The 16,568-nt window shown below is 48.2% G+C and overlaps 1 protein-coding gene across 2 annotated transcripts in view; it reads right to left on the minus strand.

The window, feature by feature from the left end:
• Positions 1-8,877: 8,877 nt before the first annotated feature.
• Positions 8,878-16,568, minus strand: part of Cmtr1 (Cap methyltransferase 1) — a 57,029-nt gene continuing 49,338 nt past the window's right edge. For both annotated transcript variants that reach the window (XM_089556428.1, XM_089556427.1), the window contains 3 exons: positions 16,402-16,518; positions 13,964-14,094; positions 8,878-9,209 (listed from right to left, as the gene is read on the minus strand). In XM_089556428.1, the coding sequence (XP_089412554.1) occupies positions 8,953-9,209; positions 13,964-14,094; positions 16,402-16,518 (505 nt within the window). In that variant the 3' untranslated portion in view covers positions 8,878-8,952. The remainder of the gene's footprint in view (positions 9,210-13,963; positions 14,095-16,401; positions 16,519-16,568) is intronic.

Consider the following 16,568-nt stretch of genomic DNA (forward strand, 5'->3'; position numbering starts at 1 on the left):
GGCATACGAAAACGCATTTGTACACTCAAATCATAGAGTAAATGACTCAATGACTGCTTCCATTGCTTTAACAGTGATTTCTAGATGGATGATGTTTCTTTTACCATGGATCCTCGTGGATGTACTACGTAGGCCCGTGCAGAACCATGATTCTTTTCGGCAAATTCCGCATCAAGCAGCACTTTGTGTAACATTTTCTAGCATCTCGTATTTATGGTTTCCAGACCCTTCTAATGGCAAGCACCATTTGATAGTCGCGTGGTTCCAGACACGTAAAGCCACAAACTATAAAACACGGTTTACACAAATGACAACATAATTATTAATGTCAAAGCATCGTGTATGCCTGCAATAAATAAGTGCAATTCCTGTGTGAGCGAAGACTGAACTCATTTGTCAGACATTTTGAATTGACAATGTTTCTATCAATTTATACATACATAAGGTGCTCATTGTTTCTACTTTTGTACACGACAAGCGAATTGTTTGTTTCAAGGTGTACCAAAGTGTTTTAAAAGGGTTGGTAACCGTCCCCTTTGCTCTGCTGAAGCATGTGTATTGTAGGAAAAGTTGCGCGACAGCCTTAAAAAAAAACGGCTTCTAATGTTCGCACCTTGCTTAAGGTCCCAATCATTCCTGCTGTGTTTTTGTTTTATTTTACGGAAGATATTTCGCGCTAAAGTTCAGAACTGTGTGCACTTTTGATAAAGTTTATAGTGCCTATTTTTCTCCGTTAGGTGCCTAAAATGCAATTTTAGCCGCCTATTTATGGCGCTTAAAATGTGCTTTTTAGTGCCTAAAAATCCGGCCTCTAGTCATCACCATCATCATAATCATCATAATCAGCCTGGCTGCTCCCACTGTAGGGCAAAGGTCTCTCCCATGTATCACCAATTAACCCTGTCCGTCATAATTATTACGTTTAAAACCCAGCGGCAAGCTGCTGGTCCGTTTGGAACGAAAAACATGTGCGCTGCGTTCTTTGGCGCAATGATTCGCTCTAAATGTTGGCTTTCGCTTTTATTTTGCAGACTCCGAACCGTGAGCCGAGGTATGAGTTAGAACTCGCCCAGGTTTTTCAGAAAATATGAGAAATCAAAAGCTCTTGAAAGTAAGTATATGCGGAATAGGTTTTCGTCATTGCAACGAGATCCGATGAAGCAGTTCCGTCTTTGCACCACATTTTACAATCTCCTCTCTATTTTGATAGCTTTTCTTTGTGGAATAGCTAACACTAGTAATGTAGCTATCCACTGCGTCAATAAGTGAGCAAAAAGCTCTGTCAGCTAAACACTGGCGTGTTTCGACGTACTCTCACTAGGTGGCAGCACGATATGTACGCGTGCTTGAGGAATGCGGTAGCACGGCAACCTAAAAGTACTTTGGTTTCGATGACTGCGGCCCTGACAGCACATTGAGCGCCACGTATGATGATATCCTTTTGCGAACTCCCTAATGAAAGTGCTTGTAGAAAATCATGCACCGCTGCTCCAGTCAGTTCATTGTAATGCAGCACGAATGAGGAGAAATAAGTTTTCCGGACATCGAGGTCTTGTTAATGCGAAGGCATTTCTTGGCTGTCGACGGGGTCGTGTTATCAAAACGTCTCCGATGCAGTTGTTATGTTCTCAGAAGAGGTAGCATCCAACGAGTGTTCGTAATCGAAACAGGATGATGCGAAAAGTATGTCGATAGGACGATTTTTTAATTAATTAGAGCCAAAAATGTCGAAAAAATGTCGAAATAGCGCGGTCGTCGATACAGTGAGTGGATGGGAAACATGATGGGAAAACAGCCGTGGACGGCAAAATAGTGAAAAAGTAGGCAAAGGAGTGAAAATAAAGTTCGAAATGAATTGAAATTTATTAGATGAGTCATAATTAGCCGAACAAAAAGTTTGATTGACATAGACTGATTAATTAATTAATTATAAGCAAGAACCATTAGACGGTTGAATAGGCCGGACGGCGATATAGTAAGTGGACGAGGAAGCAACCATGGCGCCAAATTTGAAAAGCCAAAAAAGTTGATTCAGACAAAATAAGGTATAATCAGAGTAATTAAATGCGTTCGGTTCGGTTCGGTTAATGGTGTTTAACGTCCCAAAGCGACTAAGGGTATGAGGGACGTCGTAGTGAAGGTCTCCGGAAATTTCGATCGCCTGGGGTTCTTTAACGTGCACTGACATCGCACAGCACACGGAACTCGATTTTAATTAAAACATATGATAAATGCGCTAACTCAGTAGTTAAATTTACAAACAAAAGGAAAATGATAAAGAGAGAGGCGACGAGTGTCGAGGAAACGTCAATGCTTTCGCATTCTACCAGTGCGGGTCGCTGCAGTGGTCTCTCATTTTTTTGTTTTTAGAATTGTAGCTAATAACACGAAGCTCCCCGAAGTCACCGCCGTAAGCATCGCCCAACAGCGCTGACACTACGGAGGCGGGGGAGAATGCACCTCTTTCAGCTCTCAGCAGAGAGGACTACGAGAATAAAACCAAAAGTTAGCGGGGAAGGGAAAGCGGCGAGCGAAGGTCAAGCACTGGGGAAGTTAGAGGCTATGGGGAGAGGTACACCGCAGTTGCATGGGCATGCAGCGGATAAAGTTTATTAGCGACAACCTTGGCGCCCAGGACGGTGTGTGTTGGTCGTGGACGAACCGGTGGAAATGCGCCGAGTGCATACCGCACGGTTCCAGCGAAAACTCGATCGAACAAACGCGGCAAGTATGGCACTGGATTTTCCTTATTCAAAGGGACGGGCCAGGCCCGAGCCAGCTTAATTATCATTCTACTCAACCTGGACCCGACCCGCCAAGCTAGGCGTGAGGCCCGAATGGGCCCGGCCGTAGTCCGTGACAGCTGCAGCGCAAGAAGTAAATTGTTCGCTGTGCGGAAGTAGGCTTAGATTCAGGCCTTAGATTTTCAAAATTGAGCGGTTTCCCTGGCTTAAGTGTGAAAATTACCTTAGCGGTTTTCCACTGTTTGGGAATCTCACCCTTCTCCCGGCATTCTTGCATGAAATAGGTCAACGCTGTTATAGATTTGTCGCCTAGGTTTCTAAGCATTTTCTTCGTTACACCATCGGGTCCGCGGCTGATTTGGTTTTCAGCTTTAGTATTTCTGCTGGAACCTCGAATTCGTGAATAGGGGCGTCTAGTTTGCTGTTGGATTTACCCTCATAACGCGGTAAGGGAGTTTTAGTGGCGGAGCCTATATATCGACCACGAATTGCATCGAAGAGTTCTTGCTCCGAACCTTCAAATTTATAACCTAATTTCTGTAAATTTTGTGGCTGTGTTAATTTACTACCTTCTGGATCGAGGAGGTGCCGAAGGAGGTTCCATGTTTTGGCGAGGCCGATATTGCCCTCCAGCTGGTCACACATTGTTCCCCAGTTCTGATCGCAGAGTCTAAAGCCCCACCTCGGTGGACACTTCGGAGGCGTACACGCGAAGCGCCTGCGCACCCAGCACGCGCCGCGACGGGCGTCGAAAAGTGGCATGCACCTCCATGCTCCTGGTGCTGGCTCGCTCCCCCTCGCGAGCCGCCTGAAAAAATGTCAAGCCGTGAACGAAAGTTGGTTGGGGAGCTGCAAGGATTCCAAGAAAACTTGAGGGAACCTGAAAGAGCATCAAGCCGTGAAAAGAAGGGTCCCCGAGAACCCCGCGGTCCTCCCATTGTTGTAAACCGGACCCCGCTTCCGACGCGCGCGCTAGCGCCCGTGCGCAGGCGCCGATATCTGACATGCAAAGATATCTGCGCCCCGCTCGCGCCTGCTCGCGCGTCCTCGCGCGCCTGCTCGCGCAGGCAGGCTCCAGCGTACGCCCGTGCGCGTAGGCGCTCCGCCCGTACGCCTCGGAAGTGTCCATCGAGGTGGGGCTTAAGTGCATATTCCTGAATCTCTTTGTTGTGGCGCGCTAGGTGCCTTCTGAGATTGCGATTCCACTTTTGTCTCTTTAATCGCTTTTCCATACTAGCTTTGGCCTCCCACATATGAAGAAGGCGGCTGTCTAGTACTTCGAGTTCCGCATTGTCGTCGAGCGTTTTAGTCGCATTCTTAGCATCACCGCGGAGTTCCTCCGCCCATTGTTCTATGTTTGCGATTTCTGCCTTTCTCCCGTCCTGGTTACGAGCGTCGCGGAAAGCGTCCCATTCGATCATATGCGGGGAGCGCGTTTGGCGCTTGTAAGGGCCAACGTCAGTTTCCGTGACAAGTATGTAAGGGTCCCTGCCTAGGTTTAGCAATGAGTTTGACCAATTAGCTGTACCCGCATTCTTCACCAGGGTGAGGTCTGGGGACGTGTCAGCGCACACGCTGTGACCCATTCTTGTGGGGGGGGTGAGAGGATCTGTGAGCAGGGTGAAGCCCATTTGCTGTATGTCTAGCCATAGCTCTCTCCCCTTCGTACAGGGCCGCGGGTAGCCCCACGCAGGGTGGTGGGCATTGAAGTCACGTAGAACAACCAGTGCGTGCTTGTTGCCGATACGCATGACTTTTCTGAAGAGTGAGTCGAATTTAACTTTCTTTTCACTTGGAGTGCTATTAAATATTCAGAATGGAAAGACTGCGTTGGGTCTCTTTGGCCGGAATAAGTTCGACAAGGACGTGCTTTATGTGGCGGATGCCCGTGTCATACTCAATGGCCGTAGTGTTCCTTGTAACGAATGTGGTAACATTAGGTTTGTCGCCTGCGGCGTTATAAGCTTGATAACCAACTAATTCTGACGCGCCTCCCGTTTCCTGGAGGGCGATAACCTCTGGTTGGACCTTCAGAGACGCAAGGAGCTGCTGGAGGATCGGCCTTTTCCGCCGATACCCCTGGCAGTTCCATTGCCACAGCGAGTAGTTGTTATTCTTTGTGTATATGGCCATGTTGAATGTTTAATGGTATTTTCTACAGTTTGCTGCCATATATTGATGGCTAAGAGCTTATTCCTGTGTCCTTGCGTTACGTCTGTGAATCCCTGTATTGTGGAGAGAATCGACTGAATTTGGCTTTGCATGTTGTTTTCCAATGCCTGAAATTGAGCCTGTATTTTGGTCTCCAGTTTAGGCAGACTTCCTCTAGCGTATGTTCGGGTTGAGCGCCCTCTAACGATTTTCTCTCGCTGGGTGGTGGTAGGGATTTCTCCACCACCAAAGTAGTCTCCTGGTTACTATTTGTGGGTTTTTCGGCTTCCTGTCGTTTTTTATCTATCTGGATCTTAAGCTACACCTGCTTCCTAAGTTCCGCGTTTTCATTTTGAAGGGCCGTAACCGCCCCTTGTTAATTTTTCCACCATGCGTTTAAGTTGTAAGATGCCCTCAGACCGCCCGGGTGGATGAGTATGGGAGACCTTATCTACAATGATCACCCTCTTGTGGTCCTCCGGCATGTTGGTCATGTCCGTGGGCGGTGTTGACCCTTGCCCATGAGAGTCGGAGCATCCCTCGATTTTGGGCCGTGCTCCGGTGTTCCATTTGTTGCCAGTGTTGTCGCACCCCCTGGAAGCGGAGCGCTTGCGAGAGCTGGAGTGGCCCCTGGAGCTGGAGCGGCCCCTGGAGCTGGAACGACCCCGGGAGCTGGAAGGGCCTTTGCAGCTGAGGCGGTCCCGGGAACCGGAGCGACCTCGGGAGTTGGAGCGTCCCGTGGACTGGGCGTGACCGCCAGAGCCTGTCCCCGACTGCCGGCGCAGGAAGGAGTCCTGTCGCATGCGAAATTCCCCCTCTGCCCTGGTTCTTGGTCTGCTCTGTCGGCCAGATGCGTTGTTTTCGCTGTCTGTTATTGCGTGGTGCAGGCAGGGGCTTATTATTTTTATTTCCTTTTCGGTTGCCCCAACCTATTCTTTGTCTGTTGTTGCCCTCTCACTGTCTTGCGTTCGTTCTTCCCACTGTCGCTTCTTTATTATGTGCGGAGTCCTGTACCGTTCCCGGCACTTCTTGTCTCCGAGTAAGTGCCCCTTCCCACTTTGTCTGGGTTCGGGCATGCGTCGGCTCGATTTCCGAGTTGGCCACATGTCACACAGACCATACCATATTTCTTCTTATAGAGATGGCAGCGTAGCGGCATGCTTCCATAATAAATCCAGTGTGGCACTGTCTCATCTTCAGAGAGCAACAACACGGTGCGAGACTCACGGCCAAGTTGTCCGACTCCCATCACGTCCGGGTTACGCGAGCAGTCCAACATATCTTGAATGAATTCCACGGTGTGCGAGACCGAAATTCCATATATAACTCCTTTCCCACAGCCGTCCGGAGTAGCCAGGTAGACGAATGCTTCAACGCGTCCCTTTGGCGCTGGATTGGAGCCGATCTTCAGGTACTTTTGCATCCTCTCCGGGCTGTCAGTGCCTATGAGAATCGAGTTTTGCTTGTGGTTGACGAGTACGATATCTTCCTTAACTTCCGCCGGTTTAAAACCTGCCGCCATCTTCACCGCGTCCGCCACTGCTGCGTCAGTGCGTTCCATGATCAGTTCGAGACCCCCTTTCGGTCTGGACACTATTTTATGGTACTCGGGGGAGAGGCGCCTCTGCTGCGTGTCAACAGATTGCCTCGCCAGCTTCCTTCCCTCTCTCTTTAGCGCCATTCTTTGCGCTGAAGCTTTGTCTTGCCTCCCATCTCGACTCGGGTCGTCAGCTTGCTCTCCCTCCCTTGTCTGCGAGAGGGCCTTGACTTTGGAATTATTAACCTTAAACGAACCTAATTGAGAGTAGAGCTCTTCAGGCTGGATACTCTCTCCTTCCACAGTTACTTCCATGCGAGTCATGGCGCAGCTGTGAATGAGTTAGACTGCGACTAGCCAAGGGCGTCCGCAGAACTTTTTCCAGGGGGGGGGGCACCCGATGTCCGGGGATGGGGGCGGCGGTTGGTTAGCACCAGAAAAGAACTAGTGCATAAATAATATCTGTAATTCCAGGGGAGGGGCAACCGCCCCTCTCCCTTGCCCCTCCTTCCGGACGACCATGTGACTAGCCAGCCTCTGCATACTCTCGGCGGGCGGCTCGGGGAGCCGCTCACCAGGTTAGGCTTAGCAGCCTCGCCGAGTGGCGTGAGCCCAAAAGTCTCTAGAAATTGAAAAATAGGGCTTCACTTGCCAAAGAAGTGGTATCCCGGTGGTCGCGAATACTTCCGGCGTTGAAATTGCGCAGTGGTTTGCGAGCATAAACGACAAAACCGACGCAAACATCGAAAATTTGCGGAGCGCACATAGGATGCGTCCACTCTCCTCGACGCCGGCGTCCGTCTCCTTATCGTGGGCTGCCTCATTCCCCGGGTTTGAGGAGTGAGCCGGTACCCAGACCAATTCCACGTCTTTTCTGTGTTTCGGGTAATTCTTGAGGATTCCCAAACAGATGCCAGACATTCTGCCCTTGGTGAAATTTCCAATGGCTGCTTTTGAATCGCTGACAACCACTTCCGCACGCGGGTTTGTCAACGACAAGGAAATTGCCGCTTTTTTTGCTACTGAAGAGTTTGTTCGCACCGTCGCGTTTTCCACGAGTTGGTCTTCTTCGGTCACTGCGGCTATCGCGCACGCTTTCTCGGGTGTTGGGTAAGCCGTAGCGTCTACGTAGATTACGTTCGGTCGGCTCTGGAGTTTTTGGCTAGGGCTTGTGCTCTGGCCTTGCGTCTTCCTTCGTGGTGAACGGGGCCCATGTTTTTCGGTAATGGTTTTACCATGATTGACTTTCGGATGATGGACTATCCGAAAGAACTCGCTGCACGACTCGAGAAGTCGTGCAGCGAGTTCTTTTGCTGTCTCTCTAGCGCGTTGTCTCTTTCTAGCTTGGTCCTGTCGCCGTTGCTTCTCTTTAGCGCTCTCCATAACGACAAGATTCCACCAAGGCGCGAAGCGCCCCCTCCTCACCCTCTACCTCGGCGGAGAGCATGCATCTGGCAGGAGAGAGCAAAGCGGCGCGGCGCCACCTGGGGGAGCTCGGCTGAAACGGTTGCTAGGCAACGGCTGTTAAGGCCATTCGTGCCTACCGGCCACCGGCTACGCGACGAGGCAAAAACCTGGCGTAGTGTTGTTAACGCAACAAAAATGATCAGCAACAAGACAACCGTCGTACCAAATGGTGTGTGGCTTGGTTGGCTCGCTGATATGCACAGCCAACAGCAGCCATCGCCGCAGGCTGGCGATGAAGCTCTGAAAACGAAACTATGCTGCCGGACTTTCTCTTGGCGTTTCAACGGGAACCTGCCGACCGTAAACACGCCTGCCTTTGTGCTCAGGTCAGCGAGGCACAGGAGAAAATGTAATATGCAGTTCAGGCGTGTGGACGAATTATATGGTCGATCGCCTGTCGAGCCCGTGATATCTCGGCACAGCTGGGGACCTGTCCGAATTAACTGATTTGAGCATCGCGATGTCCGAATAAACAAGCTTTCGATGCTGTAGACTTGCATGGGCATTTGGCAGGCCTCCGGCGGCAGTCCGAATTAACGGGGGCCAAATAAATGAAGTTCTATAGCAGCAGCGCTGCCCCTCGTACGTTTTTGGTTTTGAGCCCGGCACTGGTTTCTGGGTGAAGACAGTAGCGATGCATGTCCCAAAAAACTGACTTCAGCGTCATTCCTGGCACATCTTCTGTCCGAATGGTCCGAATTAACCGGTGCGCACACAATTTCACCCCTCTAGGTCACCTCTTGGTGCGCGTCACGTGCTCTCCCCGCGTGCTGATGGGCCAACCGCTTCTAGTGATAAAAAGTGAAGGAAAGTTGACTCCGTGTTCTTTCACAGCTAAGTCATTTCACTACCTCCACAAAAACATGTGCAACACTTCTCCCGAATTCTAGCCAAATAGAAAGTCTTTTCTATTGCCCCTTCCAAGGCACTACGCCCTGCAAGCATGTCATCCATGGAGGAAAGACAGTGGATAGCAAGTCACACTCTTTCATTCTTTTTATCACTCGGGCTTTCTCTCTCAGCACAATATACATTCTCGTGGCAGTCCATCCTTCACTTGCCAAGCCTCTTTTTCACAAAGTGTACGAGTGTCGCGCGATGGACGCGGCCGTCGTTGGGACAGTCGTTGGGTGACTTGGGGGGCAGGAGCTTAAGGCCCGGAGTCCATGGCCAGAGCACGGCTGACGTGAAGCAGTCCTTGAAGGAGGCTGCGCAGCCTCTCTGGGGCATGTTGTAGTCACTCTTCTTGGTCATGGTGTTGAAGAAGTACGTCCGCTGAGAACCCAGGCTGAACTCTTCGTGCCAGGGCTCTGCAGAAATAGGAAAAGAGCAGAAACGGCGAATTACGCTTTAGTATTTAACGGCGACCCCCCGAGTCCTTTATTTATAACTGCTGCAAAACTCAACTTTGGACAAACTTGGGTGCAAATTGTAAGGCACGGGGCACCTGCAATATTCCACAACTGGTGTGATTAAAAGGTTTATGCCGGTGTCACTCAGCTACTTTATTCACTGAAAACGCACCACCATACCCACTCGACTATTTTATTTATTTTTATTTACACATACTGCAGTCATAGAGACCAAGCAGGGGGGCAACATTCAAAAAGCAAAAATAATATCAAACACTACGCAAATCCAGCGTTCCGGCAACAAACAAAAAAGAAAACCAAACAGAGGGCAATGATATTGTTAAGTTTACACATACAATAGGATACTCTTTTCAAAAGCAGCGGCATCCTCAGCCGAAAAGACATTTGCTGGCAGTGAGTTCCAAGTTGTGATTGTTCGGGGAAAAAAAGAGTTTTCGAACATATTTGTGCGAGCAAAGTACGGGGTAAGGTTATGGTTGTGGCTATTGCGTGTCTGTCTTGTAGAACGGGAGGATATATAGGGAGCAGCATTCATATTAAATTGACTAGAGTAAAATGAGTACAGAAATTTAAGCCTTGCAAGTGCTCTCCATCTGTCTAGAGTGGATATGTTATTCGTAGACATCAGAACGGATGGCGAGATAGAGCTATGGTAAGCGTTAAAAATGAAACGGACCACTTTTCTTTGGATCATTTCAAGTTTCTTTATATTCTTTTTTAAGTGCGGATCCCATACGACAGAAGCATACTCAAGTTTCGGACGAATTAGTGTGTTGAAGGCAAGTTGTTTAAGTTCAGAAGGAGCATGTTTTAATTTGTGTCTTAGAAGGCCAAGATTTCTTGAAGCAGACGAGCAAATGTTATTAATGTGGCTGGACCATGAAAGGCGCTTTGTAATGGTGACTACAAGATATTTGTATTCGCTCACCTGTAGCAGTGGAAGATTGCTTATTGCGTAATTAAAACTGTATGGCGCTTTCTTGTTAGTAACCTGAAGAAGAACCGATTTGTTGCTATTTATTTTCATGGACCAAAGGGTGCACCACTCTAGGACATTATTCAGATTTGACTGCAGGCATTCTTGGTCGGTAGTGCTGCTAATTTTCTTAAACAGGATGCAGTCATCTGCGAATAGTCTAATACTGACTTCGGACGTATTTACGGAGTTAACCAAATCATTGATATAAATAAGGAATAAAAGAGGCCCAAGTACGCTGCCTTAAGGTACACCAGAGGTAACGGGTAAAATACCTGAATGAGATTTTTGAACATCAACGAACTGTTTTCTGTTGGAAAGATAGGTTTTAATCCATTCGACAAATGCTGTTGGAAGACCAAGATGCTGAAGTTTAAAGATGAGCTTATTGTGCATGACGCGATCAAACGCCTTGCTGAAATCTAAAAAAAATGACGTCAACCTGTCCAGCATTGTCAATCGATGAAGCGAATTCGTGAACTGTAGTGACGAGCTGAGTAACCGTAGATAAACCTCTTCTAAAACCATGTTGAAAGGGAGACGGTACGTTATTTTTTTCCAGAAATGACATAAGATATTTAGATATAATATGCTCCATAAGCTTGCAGGTACCTGAAGTTAGCGATATGGAACATACAGTGGAACCTCGATTATACGTCACCCGGTCATGCGACGACCCACATTTTACGACGAATTTGTGCGGTCCCGGCAAAACCCCCATAGAGACAATGCATTAAAAACCTCGGTTATACGACGCAAATTTTAGAAGGACCCGCTTCCTACGACGTCTGGCTTGTACCGTCCGTCAAAAAAGGTCGTCAGCAAACGCAGGCCGGGATGTACCGTATTTTCGCGATTCTAAGCACCCTCCGAATCTAAGCACCCCCCTATTTTCGGTAAAAAATTTCTGAAAAAAAACTTTGCATGCGAATCTAAGCACCCCATTTTTTGCGCGGAAGAGAGCGTTGCCGAGGCCGCCAAGTGCACTTGCTCTCTTTTTCGGCGAGCCTGTGCAGTCGGAGTCCCGAGGAGGCGCGGCCTGCGCGTTGTTGTTGTTGTGACTGAGAGAAGGATGAAAAGGAAATTGCACAGGCCTGCCTACTGGCTCGAGCCAAGCCACCACCGCTGCCAAGTGCAGATAGAGGAGAGTTAAAAGATCAGAGGAAAGATAAAGAGAAAAGATAAGACGCCCGTTACAGCAACAAATGCGTCCGCCGGAGCGGATGCTGCTGAAAAAACAGATAAGCGGGTGAGGCCGCGCTCGCCGAAGCGAGGACAGCGGCGTCCACGGCGCTTTTTGTGTTGCTGCGTTCCGACACTACAAGACAGATGGCGGCACAGAACTGTCTAAAATGTTTTTTCTCGCGCCCGTTTCATCGAGATTTCGCCGCGAAAAGAGGGGCCCCGAAGGGGGGGGAGTTTAAATTTTTCGAATCTAAGCACCCCTCTCACTTTGGGCATCGCGATCGTGAAAAAAAAGGGGGTGCTTAGAATCGAGTAAATACAGTAGGCACACTTTAGCCAGTCGATAACCGGTGCCCCTTAATCTTTCCACCTATCAAAAAAACCGCGCGAGCCGCTGCCCCCCTGCTCACGGCAGCCTCAACGGCCATTTTATCTTGTTTGTTGAAGACTAGCCCTCTGCCGGCAAAATGTGCTGCATTTGTGTTCCGAAAAAAAAAAAAAAGATGACGATGAATTAAAAAATATCACGCATGATTTTCGATTATACGACACCCGGATTATACGACGGTTTCGCGCGGTCCCCTGAACGTCGTATAATCGAGGTTCCACTGTACGAAGAAAGTCAACGGTCACCGAAACTATCAAAAGCATAGGGGAATGTGGTGTTAATCAATGGGAAATTAAGAGCATAATTACTTTATGGCTGAAAGATAATTGATTATAATGCAGAAGAAAAAACAACCACATGGAGCCAGTGAGGTGTGAACAATGACCTCCGAAATTGACATCCAGCTCCACTGGTTGAAAACAAACTGCCAGCTCCTGTTACACCTGCCCAGCTCAAGTTAATGGCAGGTGCAAGCGACCCATGGAAGCAGCTGCCAAGCGCACACCTGCCACTTTGCAGGAGCACTTGACACCTCATGTAACCAGACAGCACCTGCGTAGGTCAGGTGCGTTTGTTTTTAACCAGTTTTCACCCACTCCCCAGAGGGCGCCACATCCTGTGGAAACGGGAGATTTGTGTTGCATGTCGCCTAACCTTGGCAGTGTTCACCAGTGCAGCCCCTGCCCATAAGTGCGGACATAGTACGCCCTGTATTGACGCGAGTGTCACGTGGCACATGATCGCTTGAGGAGGGCGGGAGTTGTGTGAGAACCCTTTAAGCGAAAGCTTCACTACAGGACCTCGGGCTTCAACCATGTAAATTTGACCTTCAGCTGAGTGAGAGGTCAAACCAAGAAAAAGAAAAAAAGAAATTGAATCAATATCCATGACTCGGAGGCGAACCCGCGCCTGCATCAACAGATCTCCTTTAAAGGGCCGCTCAGCAAGACCACTAGGCTATTGCCACAGCCAGCATGCCTCGTGTTAAACTCCACCACATCCTCTTGTTGTGCACCGCACGGAAAGCATCGTCTTCATCAGCTTCCATCTGCTCCACCCCGCGGCACTGCCTGTTCACCGCCATCTCCTACGTTAGCACAAATCACTGCTTTCTCTCTTGATTCAAATGTAGTAAACATTCTCTGTATTTTTTTTTTTCAGCTACGTATGGCATCAAGACAACCAGAACCGAGGCCCTTATTACTGGGGCCTTCATTAAGGAGGCCTCATCAGGAGGGCTCCGTAATTTAATTTCGCAACAACATTGTGATGTGTGCTGGTCTCGATGGTTTGTTTGCAGCTGCGAGGGGTATGGTGGTGGTGGTGGGGGGGGGGTCATTAGTTTTGTCCCCAACAGCACATGATTCCACAGCACAAAAGCTTATTTAGTGTCTCAAAGTTAGTGCCTCACAGTTTAACACGTGGCCTAACAGTGAACGTTTATTGTGTGGAAGAACCCAATTTGTGTTTTATTGATGCTGTTTATATCACGTGAAGCCTGCACACATTGAAAAATTAGGCTCCGTAAGGCCCCATTTCTGGATTTCAGTAGTGCCATCTCCAGAGGGCGACACACTCTGCGCACAACCTGCTTACCCACGGCTGGACAACCTCTGTCAGCACACATCTCATGTTCATCCACAGTGATATGGAACAATTATTGTGCTAAGACGGTTGCAAAAAAAAAAGTCAGTTTAATGAAGGTCAACAAACAGAACAATGCGATTATGCAGAATAGCCCTTTTTTTTTTTTACATATATAACAAAATAAATGCTATTTTGGACAGAAGTGCACTTCCACCATGTGTTTTTGAAATCACAGCAGGTGCGACATTAGCAAAATCTGGCCAAGATTCTTCTTTCTGTACGTGTGCGTGTGTGCGTGCGTGCGTGTGTTATACACATTATACACAGGTCAGCAAAGACATTCAGTGGGCCCCGTCTAGTGCCATGTACCATTTGCATGCGCAACGATTCTGAGCTTTCTCGTTCATAACGGAAAGCTGTGTCCCCAAGCAGTGCGCAGCCGTCCCTGTAGGCAGTGAAGACCTCTGACAGTGTTAAACACAGGCTCTGCAACCAGTCTAAAACTATTAAAACATCCCGCTGACAGCCACAACCTTCCCCCCCCCCCCCATTCACCCTTGGTGGTCCGGTAGAAGAGGACGCCCGTGGCTGAGAAGTGCTTCTCCTCCCGGTCGCGCACCTCCTGGGGCACCGTGCAGCTGAGCCGCATGTTCCTGGCCGCACCTTTCTCCAGCTTCAGGCTGATCCTGGAACAGGCGCATCCGCGGATGTGTCGTGTGAAACAGGCTTTCGCCAACAAGGCAGCGTACTGCTACCGTAAAAACCAGAATATAGGTCAACCCCCCAGCTAACCAATTCTAAAAATGAAAAAAATCTTTTCCAATGGCAAAAGTACCAAAAGACACCCTTACCTTGAAACAAATGCGACTCAACCGGTTACACAATGGTGACAGTATTTATTTTCATTTAGATGCTGCTCGTATGTACACCCGGCCAATTCTTTCACACTATCGCGCAACCATCGACCCGTGTGCTTGTCAGTGCCTTATTAACGGCACTGAGCGGCAAAACAAGCGTTATACGCACGTGTGTACACATGCGCTTACTCTCGCTTCTTTCGCCGCTCCATGATAAGGTGCTGACAAATGTGCGAGGCAATGGTCGCGCGATACTGTTAAAGAATTGGCCAGGTGTACAGCATAGAGAAGGGCACGAAGTGTGCAAGCGTTACTACGAGTCATCAGAGACGTCCGAATTTGAGTAAGATGACAATTGCTTCTCACTGGCCACGTTCCATAGAGCATCATCCTCTGTGCCGTCTAGCGCATTGCTTATGCTGCATTTTCTAAAAGACTTGCGCACCATCTCCACGGGGAGAGATTTCCACGTCGACAACATCCAGCCGCAAATCAAAATAACTTTGTGACAACGGAAACGCAAACTGGCGGTGTCACAACGTCTCCATGCCACGCTGCTGCTGATGCTGATGCTGATGTAGGCTGCTGACTTCAGCTGCCCATTGCTGCAAGACTTCCTTAGTTTTTCCACCAATGACAGGGTATAAGACGGGGGTCGACTTTTTGCCATGGTTTTTTGAAAAAAACGTTCAACCTATATTCTGGTTTTTATGGTAAACCTCTAAAGAGAGACGTGAAGCAGCTGTTCGTAACTTCGATGTGAAATCCGCCGAAAGGCAAGGACCAGCATCCGTCAAGACGGCCTTAGGAACGCTCCAAACAATTCGCCACATGGTTTCTCCTGATGTCTGGTTTAACTGAGCAACCTGACACCAGATCTCCCACATCTGATGTTGGTGTCAGATCAGATCTTGACAAGTGATTCTGATGAACTGATTTCAAATGATGACAAGATAAACAGTGCTTACGTAGCCCAAACACATGATAGGGAAAAGTTACCACAGCTTCTAATAATAGCTGCTTTTCATAATTCTCTGATCAAACTCCCTTCAAGCGATCAAACTACCTTCAAACTCTGTTCAGGTGAAACCAGTGGCAACTAGCAAAAGCTGTTCTTTACCGCTGGTTCCTGGCTATAACAAATAAAATTGGTTGCTTTTGTCCGTGAATAAAAAAAAAACAGTATAAATGCAAACTAGTAGTCATAGTAATCAATTTGCTCCATTTGCTATACTACTTGCTATACCAGCATTCCCCTTTAACCGATCACTGATTTAATGAAGTGGAATCACTGAAGGAGAAAATATTTATGCTATGCACATGTACACTTCGTAGAAACTATTTATTTGGATGTGCTGCTGGCTGTAACTAAAACTCTGACAAAAACATTAAAGGTGCACTGAAGAGGAATCTGAACTCGTCTTTTTGCCACGGGAACTCATTCTGCACATTCCGAGCATTCTTAGAAACTTCGATTTATTGCCCTTTGTGGCTGATTTTCCTAATTAAATCAAATTAACGTCCTGCTCCCGCCTTTTTTTTAAAATTCTGCCTCGTACGGTGGGCGGAGTCGACCAACGCGTGGAGTGCCTTTCAGCCAGTCCCGTGGCGGCTTGCCGCTCTGCCATCGGCGGGGTAATACGTAGTAGTCCGTAGAAGCAAATAGTCCGCACGTATTTTTATTTCTGCGGGCTTATTTTGCGGCTACATTATCTACGAATGAAACTATTTATTCACGAAAACCTAAAAAACAAAATAAAGTGAAAGCAAAGCCTCCACGGAGCTGGCTGCAAGGCACTCCCCACGTTGGTCGACTCCGCCCACCGTACGGGGAGAATTCGAAAAAAAAGGCGGGAGCTGGACTTTAATTCGATTTAATTAGGGAAATCGGCCACACAGGGCGATCGAAGTTTCTAAGAATGCTCAGAACGTGTAGATCGAGTTCCCGCGGCAAAAAGACGAGTTCAGATTCCTCTTCAGTACACCTTTAACCAAAAGCAGGACTGCAGTTTAATGCAGGGACAGAAAAAAGGCACGATTTTAAAATTACCGCCAGTTTAAAAATTAGAATATACAGCATTAACTGCAGCTGGAACAATAAATAAACAAAGGTGCTGAACCACTAGGAAGCATTACCTGTCAAAGAGTGACTCCACATCTTGAAGCCTGAAGACCTCTTTGGCTCGAAGAGGCGTCAAATCGGATCGACTTGGCTTTGACAGGGCCTTGACAAACTTCTGAACCCACTTCATTCTAGAATACATTTAAACAATGCAATCTATTTCTCGTCGCAGCAAAGCAGT

This window comes from Amblyomma mixtum, chromosome 8 (genome assembly GCF_055824585.1).
Source record: "Amblyomma mixtum isolate Tamu chromosome 8, ASM5582458v1, whole genome shotgun sequence".
NCBI lineage: Eukaryota > Metazoa > Arthropoda > Arachnida > Ixodida > Ixodidae > Amblyomma > Amblyomma mixtum.